The sequence below is a fragment of the Colobus angolensis genome, unplaced genomic scaffold (assembly GCF_000951035.1).
Source record: "Colobus angolensis palliatus isolate OR3802 unplaced genomic scaffold, Cang.pa_1.0 Scaffold72, whole genome shotgun sequence".
NCBI lineage: Eukaryota > Metazoa > Chordata > Mammalia > Primates > Cercopithecidae > Colobus > Colobus angolensis.
The window spans coordinates 7,178,727-7,188,501 of record NW_012120932.1 but is presented as its reverse complement, the minus strand read 5'-3'; the positions used below and the strand labels follow the sequence as shown (position 1 = coordinate 7,188,501).

Below are 9,775 nucleotides of genomic sequence, written 5' to 3'. Positions count from 1 at the left end.
ACGGCACATCATTTGGTGTCTGAGGAACCACGATGTGAGCAGTCAGTTGCCTTGGAAAACACTCCTAGCAGCCTCATCCCAAAGACTGTGCCTCCTGGTCAGGACAAAAGCAAGCAAACAATAGCAGCAACAAAACTAGGTTGAATCTGCGTTTCAGGGGACCACAAATGCAGGCCCTTGTTCGACACAGAATCTGCATGCACCTGCCACTGCAGAATGAACAGCTGGCCCAGGCCTGTGGTGGGCAGAGCTGAGAAACAGGCTCCATCCTGTGCTTTGCAAATCCCCCCTCATCCGTCTAACCCCACCCCTCAGCCGACCCACTGCATCCTCCCTCCAGGTGCTGGGCAGCACCCCTCCTCCTGGAAAGAATGGAAACTCACCAGGAGATGTGAGTTCCTGGCAATAGCTTCACCTGAGATGATGGGTGAAAGGGGCTCTCTAGCCTGTAGGACAGTATCTTGCAGAGTTCTGACTGGCACTAAAGCTCACTGACAGTCTCTAAAGAAATGCTCCCCCATAGCCATGAGAGAGTCAAGGAGAGGCTCTGGACGGGTATTCCGGCCTCTCTTGTTCCCACCATGAGGAGAAGAGGAAAGAGAAGGGGAAAAGGAGACGCTCATAACTTTCAAATTGCATTCACGGAGCCTGTGCTAGAAATGTCTCCCCAGAACGAGCCAGGGGCTTGCAGTCCCCTGCCTGGGTGGTGGTGGGGGTGTGAGACAGGCCACATACAGCCTGGCTGCTGCAGGATGGAAGACCACCCTTTCCCTCCCTGAGAAGCAATGCCAGGGTCTTTTTAAAAAATAACCCAAGTATCTTCTTAGAAAGAAATAATTTCTAGCCACTGGGCTTCCCCTGCTGCCTCCCTGGGTGTCTGCTACACAGGGGCCAGGGAAGGATGCTGTCTGAGTTGGCAGAATATGGGGTCCTGGCTGGGATATGGGGCCCCTGCTGGCCCCAGGACCCTGCCTCAGCCGCCCAGAGGCTTCCATTGGCTGCGCCTGCCACCCAGTGGTCACTGACAGCTCAGGCACAGGCAAATCTAGTGTGAGCCTGGAACGGCGGTAGTGACAGGCACTGTGCGTGTATTACGGGGCTGGCACAGTTGAAGTCGTCATCACAGGCCTTGCTAACTCTGCAACAACCCTCAGAGTTAGGGGTGCTAGTATCCTCTGCATTTCACAAAGGGGGTCTGAGGTCCTAGGGAGAGTAAATCACTGCCCATTACCACACGGTGGGAAATGCCAAGTTAATAAGCACCTCGATTATCCAGTTCCTAGGACCACTTTGTCTCCTTGCTCAGCTGCCATAAAGTCAGTTTTGCAGCAGATAAGCAAGACCCCTACCACAGCAGCCACTGCGTAGCCAGGAGCCCTGCACAGAGGAGCCGGATTCGTGTGGGTGAATCGCCCTGAGATGGGCTCAGGCAGCTGGGCTGAGGACAGCAGGCTCCGCACAGGGAGAGGCAAAGTCCCTGTCTACCGTCAATCAGCAGGGCTCTCACCCACAGGAGCAGGACAGGGTGCCGCTGCCCTCACATTCTGGAAGGCGCTTCAATGCAGAGCGTGGCTGTCACTGCCAAATGAGGTAAAAACAGAGCTGAAGCATCACACACAGGAAAAACGCAAGGATAATGCGTCGTTAACCTGGGCCCTGCTACTGGGTCCCCACCCCTAAATAAACACAGTCTGTGGTGATCAAATGATAATTACATCTTGTCATCTAATGCTATCGCTTTTTGTGTTAAAAGCACTTAATTGTTCAGAATAAATATTTTAAACGATTGGACTTTGTTAGCTCTTCATTTTTAGTCTCTTTTGTCCCCAAAACATGTTCCTTCAGCTCCTGAGAGGACCTCCCCTGGAATTACTACAAGGGAAGCCCAAAGAAAGCTGGGTTTTTTGTTTGTTTGTATGTACGTTTTGAGACGGAGTCTCGTCCTGTCACCCAGGCTGGAGGGCAGTGGTACAATCTCGGCTCACTGCAACCTCCATCTCCCAGGTTCAAGCCATTCTCCTGCCTCAGCCTCCCGAGTCGCTGGGATTACAGGCACTGCCACCACACCCAGCTAATCTTTGTATTTTTAGTAGAGACAGGGTTTCACCATGTTGGCCAGGATGATCTCGATCTCTTGACCTCATTATCCACCCGCTTCGGCCTCCCAAAGTGCCAGGATTACAGTCATGAGCCACCGCGCCCGGCCACCGGGTTCTTTTTATTGGACTTAAACTGGACACTGGGCTGTGACCGTCAGCAGTGTAATGTGAGCTTGGCCTCATCCGTGCTTGGATAAAGCATCAAAGCGAACCCTGTGGAAGAAGCGTCTGCACTCCCCTCCCAGGACCAGCGCCTCCCAGCTTCCTGCACACCAAGTGGAGGGGAAGATAAAGAGTCACAGAGAAGAAACAAAGCACGTAGCCAGCAAAACACTCCTTTAGGTGATGACAGAGCAGATGCAGGAAGGGGCTCTGCCAAGCTTCCCGTGTCGCGAATAATTTCCAGCTCCTAACGTTAAGCAAAGCTTATTACAAGAAAACGCTCACGTCTGCGAAAGACGTAAAGAGATGTTTCAGGTCATCCCTCTACTTCTTTGTGCCCGTGAGGCTCTCTCTGTGCAAATACAAGTCATGATAACACGATACATACTTTAATGCAACAAGCCACTGCACTTGGTATCATTATGATAACTGGAAAAATTTTATGTATATTTCTTCATAGCATGTTTTCGTTCCTTTCTCAAAACAAGTCAAAGGCCCGTTGTCAAAGCACTCATGCTAGGAACTGGAAACGCAGCTCCCGTCTAGGGCACACAGGCCAATAAGCTTCGGACCCAATTTCCTGCCTCCCACACCCCTGCCTGGGCCTGAGGTGCTCTGGGCCCCGTGCCTGCTCCCCCGGACTCACAGGTGGGCCAGGCCGGCCTTGCGCACGGCCGAGGAGATGGCTTTGATGGCCGTCAGCATGGAGTTCAGCAGCTGGGTGAGCTCCCCGGTCCCTTTGGCCTGACGCCCCTTTTCCATAACGTAGCGGGTCAGGGTGAGCATGTCGGTTTCGAAGGGGCTTCTGTCCGTCATCGTGGCTGGAACGCTTCAAATCCTTTTCTGCCGGCAGGAAACCTTGCTCACCTCTGAGGGCTGCGGCTCCGCAGTGTGGAAGCCGGTAAGAAATCTGTGCTGGTCCTGCCAGGACCTCTAAGGAACAGGGCCCAAAACACATGACTCAGACAACTGCTGGGGCCCTCAAGGAACTCCCTCTGGCCTCGGGGACTGTGGCAGCTGCCAGGGAGCCGCAGCAGTCTGTAAATAGCCTAGAGACAAGGAGCTGCTTCTCCTGCTGAACACCCCCTTTCAGGATACCAAGAAGCCGCCATTCAGGCACAGGTGGGAGGTGAGAAACCCCGTTGATAAGAAAATGACGCATAAAGCCCTCTTATTCCAGGCTCCAAAGGATTATTCACATATGGTGACTGCAGAGCCTGGCTCTCCAGGGCGGAGGTGGCAGATTGGCAGGTTCCTTATCTGGGACATAGGTCACATAGTAACGTAATGGCAACCCCAGAATCCTTTAGCCAGGGCTTGGAATAAGTTTGGAAAGAATGCTTTCTATTTCCAATAAGCATGTATGACCGGTGGATATCCACAGCAGAGATCCAAATCTGGAAGAAAACTATTATATTCCTAGCACAGTTCCTGGCACCAGTGTTATTTTGTCAATATCTCTGGATGTCCACTTTTGTAACAAAAATTGCTTATTATAAAGGAAACACTAAAGAAGTGGATAAAGAAAAAACTCCTCACCACCAGCCCATCCTCCCACCCCACTCTCCAGAAATCACTGCTCCTGGGGCTGGTGGCGGTCTGAGCAGCCAGTAGGCACTGGCCGGGTGCGTGTGGCGGTGGAAGCACTTTCTTTAGGGCCGGCCAGGCCTGGCTCTGGGTCCCAAGCTAGCTGTCTATTGGTTGCATGATTTGGGAAAGTTATTAAACCACTTGGAACCTCAGTTGTCTCACTCTTAAATGAGTGAGACATGAAGCATCCACCTTACAGAGTGGCTGCAATGAGATGTGCCTGGTATAGTAGGTGCTCAGTACTTTGTTACCTATTATTGCCCTTCCAGCCTTTCAACGTGCACACAACTATGGTGCAATCATACATAATCTCATTTCACAAAACAGTAGAACATGCGCATTTCTCTGAAGGTTTCTCCCCCTGACAGTTATGTCAGTTAGAATGTGTTCAGCTGCAGGTAATAGAGCACCTGGAGCAATTTACACGTGGGGGTTTATTTCCTCACAGGCCACGAGTGCACTAGGAGGTGGCGGCTGCCATTTGTTCATTCGGCTGTTCGTGGTTCCGCTGGGGCCCCTCTCTGTCTCGTCTCTGTCATCCTTGGTCTGCTGGATTGTGCCCCTTGCTTGGCAGCCTGTGGGCACAAAATGTCACTGCCATTCTGAACACCTGGCCCCCGTTGAAGATGGGGAGCAAGGGCCGCTCCAACCACATCAGTTCCCTTTCATTAGGAAAGAACAATTTTCCCGGAAGCCGTCCTTCCACCCCTGTAGACTTCCCTGTGCACAGGGTCGGCCAGGTCAGGGTCGCGTGGTGATGCCTGCAGCAGGAGCTGGGCACTGGCATTGGATCAGCCAAACTGGTTGAGGAGGGCAACCAAGTGGTTGAGATGGGCATTGGTGCTCACAATTTATGTGGAAACTTTCAGATAAAACTAAGATCTACCAGCAGTTCTTACTATGCAGGTTTAAGATCCCAAATATAGATATGTTATTTGTATATTTTTTTAGTTCCAGAAAGCAAATATTATGGGAAGATGTCCAAGTCAGCACACAGAAGCTTGCTTCATTCCAGCGTGTGGACATTCAGATAATTTAGATAAGTTTGCTCTTCAAATAGTAATGCAACAAACATCCTTATATTTGGGCAGGTGCTTCAGTCAGACACAACCCCAGAAGAAGAACTGCTATGTGACCGTGTTCTAATTCTTTTCGGGGGGCGGGGGGCGGGGGTCCATCTTTATTTGCCAAGGATTATGCCACCTCTTAATAGAACAAATACAGGATCCCATACCCTTTTTGTGATTTTCATTCAATCTATTTCCACTTTCAACGCTGAGGTGAATGGACAGATGGAGAGAGATGACACCTCTATCTCAGTGTGTGGCACACATTAATCCACCCAATTATTTGATCCAGTAGTGCTATTTCTACAGATGAGGAAACTAGGCCTTCCTAAGGATAACACAGCTACTAGCTAGAATCTCAGCCCAGAGCTACCTCAGGCCAGCGTTCTTTCTTTTATGTGATATTTTCTTTTTTTTTGAGATGGAGTCTCGCTCTGTCTCCCAGGCTGGAGAGCAGTGGCGCGATCTCGGCTCACTGCAAGCTCCGCCTCCCGGGTTCACGCCATTCTCCTGCCTCAGCCTCCCGAGAAGCTGGGACTACAGCCGCCGCCACCACGCCCCGCTAATTTTTTTTTTTTTTTTTTTTTTTTGTATTTTTAGTAGAAATGGGGTTTCACCGTGTTAGCCGGGATGGTCTCGATCTCCTGACCTCGTGATCCGCCCACCTCAGCCTCCCAAAGTGCTGGGATTACAGGCTTGAGCCCCCGCGCCCGGCCTCTCTTAGGTGATACTTTCTCCCATTCTAGGACGCTCCTCCCCCAGATGACTGAGCACCAGACATGGCGATGCATGTGTGCCCATTAACACAATTAGAACATAGAATAAGACAGGAGCTTAGAATCGAGTTCTGACAAGCGAGGTTGCTACGTATAATAAAAAAGAAAGTCTGCCTGGGTCAGACCAGAGTGTTGCTCAATCTGTACCCGAAGGAAAGAAGGCTGGGCCGGGAATCACAGCCGCCTGGGACTCAGATGCCTCAGTTTAAAAATGAGATCCAGCCGGGTGCGGTGGCTCACACCTGTAACCCCAGCACTTTGGGAGGCCAAGGCCAGGGATCGCTTGAGCCCAAGACTTCAAGACCAGCCTGGCCAACATGGCAAAACCCCATCTCTATAAAAAATACAAAAATTAGCCGGTGCGGTGGCGTGCACCTGTGGTCCCAGCTACTCAGGAGGCTGAGGTGAGAGGATCACTTGAACCTGGGAGGCGGAGGTTGGGGTGAGCCGAGATGGCACCACTGCACTGCAGCCTGGGTGACACTGAGAGTCTGTCTTAAAAAAAAAAAAAAAGGGATTAGAATTCATGATCCCTAACTGTATTATTTTCACTTAGTTTTAAAAATACACATTATTGGCCGGGCATGGTGGCTCACGCCAGTAATCCCAGCACTTTGGGAGGCCGAGGCGGGCAGATCACGAGGTCAGGAGATCGAGACCATCCTGGCTAACACGGTGAAACCCCATCTCTACTAAAAATACAAAAACCTAGCTGGGCATGGTGTTGTGCGCCTGTAGTCCCAGCTGCTTGGGAGGCTGAGGCAGGAGATTCACTTGAACCTGGGAGGCAGAGCTTGCAGTGAGCCGAGATCACGCCCCTGCACTCCAGCCTGGGTGACAGAGTGAGACTCCGTCTCAAAAAAAAGAAAGAAGAAGAAGAAAAGAAAACACACATTATCACTGCTTCCAAGTGTTTCTGAATCCAAATGAAAAGTGGTTGCCTTAATCATTCCGAACAATACCGTCACGTTGAGAAATACGCTAGAAAAGAAAAGTTACTAGCATGACAGCTTTCTGCAATGGCTTATTCTGTCAGTTGCTAAGGGGAAGGTAAAGACACGGGTGTCGTTTCTAGATCATTTCTTCTGGCAGGTGCTACACTGCTGACATGATAATCAATCCAACTTCCCTAATGGAAGCTGGAGAAAGGGCCATTCCAGCGTGTTTTACTCTGTTTGTTCCTGTTTAATGAAAGACTCATCTAAATAGAGATGCCACTTTGTATTAATCTGTTCACCCCTGACACTCAGTATCAGTTTAATAATAATAATAATAAGCTAATAACAGGAGCTATCATCTTTTGGGTAAGAACATTTTAATTTTGATATCATGAGGATCAAACTTGGAAAACTCCTCCTTTCCCAGGAGCTCTGGGAATTGGGAAAACTGCAGAATGAACCTTTCCTTGATCCTAACACGTCATGTTGCCATTAACAAACAAGCTTTGCCTTTCACATGGGGAGACCAATGATGATTCCTCTGACATCGTTACAGAAACAGAGTGGCTGGAGCTCCCAAGTTCTGGTCATTCCTGGAAATGACTGCAGGGTGAAGACGGAGGCCTGGTTGGTTGGTTTTCAGGTTTCCTTTGGAGCTAACATCGTTGTCTGATTAAGAAGGTTTCCCCTCTGATGGTGCAAAACAATGCTGAAAATGTATATTCACATAAAACCCACACACAGGTATTTATAGCAGCTCCAGTTAAACTAGAAACTGCAAACACCCAAAAAGCTCCTCAACAGTGAATGGGTCCACACACTGGGAAAGCCATGCCATGGAATACTACCTTTTTTTTTTTTTTGAGACAGAGTCTGGCTCAGTCGCCCAGGCTGGAGTGCAGTGGCCGGATCTCGGCTCACTGCAAGCTCCGCCTCCCGGGTTCACGCCATTCTCCTGCCTCAGCTTGCTGAGTAGCTGGGACTACAGGCGCCTGCCACCAGGCCGGGCTAATTTTGTTTTTGTATTTTTAGTAGAGACGGGGTTTCATCATGTTAACCAGGATGGTCTCGATCTCCTGACTTCATGATGTGCCCACCTCGGCCTCCCAAAGTGCTGGGATTACAGGCGTGAGCCACCGCACCCGCCACAATGGAATACTATTCCCCAACAACACAAACACTTGTGTTGTGTGTGGTACTTAGGCGAGTCTCAGAGGCACTGCGCTGAGCGACAGCAGCAGTCTCCAGCGAGTATCTACATTCCATTTGTAGAGGACTCTCCAGAATGTAAACCTGTGGGGACAGAGAACTCTCATGGCTGCCAGGGGTAGGAGTGTGGAGAGGGGACAGAACAAGGGGGTTTCGCATGATAGAACAGTCCTAGACTCCAATTAGGGTCATAATCCCAATCTCAAATTGTGCAAACTGAAATTCTGTACCCATGAAACAAGAAGTCCTCATTCCCCCTCCCAACACCTGGTCCCTGGCATCCGCCATTCTGCTTTCTGCCTCTATGAATCTGGCTACTGTAGGTCCCTCACAGAAATGAACCATACGGATCTGTCCTGCTGCGACTGGCTTATTTCACTCAGCACGATATCCTGGGCATCCCGCATGTTGTGGCGTGGGTCAGAGTCCCCTCCTCTCTGAAGCTCAACGGCGTTCCCTGGTATGGATGCACCACAATCTGTTTACCCATTCATCCTCCATGGCCGCTTGGGTTGCCTCCACCTCTGGGCTAGCGTGGGTAGTGCTGCCACGAACACGGCGTGCAAACATCTGTTCAAGGCCCTGCTTTTGATTCTCTTGGGGATGTGCCCAGAAGGGGACCTGCAGGATCATGTGGTAATTCTATGTCTAATTTCTGGAGGAACTGCTGCTCCATTTTTCACAGTGGCTGCCCCATTTCGCATTCCCCAGCAGTGACCAAGGGTCCCAGGGTCTCCACCTTATTGCCAGCACTTGTTATTTTCTGTTTGTTTTTTTTCACAGTGGCCATCCTAATGGGTGTGAGGAGGTATCTCACTGTGGCTTAGAGTAGTTGCATCTTCCTAATGATTAGTGATGTTGAGCAGGTGCTTACTGGGCATTCCTGTAATTCTTTTTATTATGTTTTTGTTTGGTTTGGTTTTTTGAGACAGAGTCTCGCTGTGTTGCCCAGACTGGAGTGCCGTGGCACGATCTCGCCTCATTGCAAGCTCCATCCTCCAGGTTCAAGTGATTCTCCCGCCTCAGCCTCCCAAGTAGCTGGGACTACAGGCACGCACCACCACACCCGGTTACCTTTTGTATTTTCAGTAGGGACGGGATTTCACCATATTGGCCAGGCTGGTCTCAAACTCCTGACCTCAGGTGATCCACCTGTCTCGGCCTCCCAAAGTGCTGGGATTACAGGCGTGAGCCACTGTGCATGGCTTATTATGTTTTATTAACATATCTGTTCACAACAGATTGGAAGTGAAACCAAAAAGCCAGTGCTTTGCGCAGACCTCTGGAGAGGCGCCGGTTGTCCGGCACTGTGGGTGTCAAGACTGAGCAGAAGCCTGGATAATTTGGGGATCAGGAGGGAGGCGGATTGGCCAGTGCCGTTTAGAAGTCAGCTCACCCCGTAAAGGATCCAAGGGAGGGCCTGCTATTTCTGCCACCCTCCAGCCCAGCCTGGCACCTGTGCAGCTGTCATGCCCCTTTCAGCTACATTTAAATGTTGGAAGTTCGAGTTACCTACATGATCTGAAATTGCAGCTGGTGACCTTTCAGCAAATGCCAAAGTTCTTTCAGGGCACACAACAGCGTGGACACACGGGGCGTCCGGAAGGCAAGGCCCAGAGGAAGCGGGGGAGGCAGGGTCCAGCTCACAGCTCTTTCAGCACCACTGATGCCTTGGTGACCGCAAAGCTATTTATGGGCTTGCTCTGCTTGGCGAAAGCTTCTCACGGGCCTGGGTGGAAGTAGTAAGGACAGAGTCTCTGAACAGTGAGGCAGTCTTAGGGCAGTTCACAGGGCGGGGCCCCCAGAAAGGCGAGGATCTGGGCTGTGGCTCTAGAGCACTGGCTGAGGGCATATTCTCTGTTAGCCAAACTCTGCTAGAATGCTTTCCGTGGCCCCTCTCCAGTGATCCCAACAAAGGCTCTTCGATGAACCTC

The 9,775-nt window shown here is 50.6% G+C and overlaps 1 protein-coding gene across 1 annotated transcript in view; it reads right to left on the bottom strand.

Annotated features, from left to right (window-relative positions):
• Positions 1 to 3,183, bottom strand: part of FBP2 (fructose-1,6-bisphosphatase 2) — a 39,808-nt gene extending 36,625 nt beyond the window's left edge. The window contains exon 1 of the mRNA XM_011927519.1: positions 2,908 to 3,183. Coding sequence (XP_011782909.1) covers positions 2,908 to 3,077 — 170 coding nt within the window. The 5' untranslated portion in view covers positions 3,078 to 3,183. The remainder of the gene's footprint in view (positions 1 to 2,907) is intronic.
• Positions 3,184 to 9,775: the final 6,592 nt, after the last annotated feature.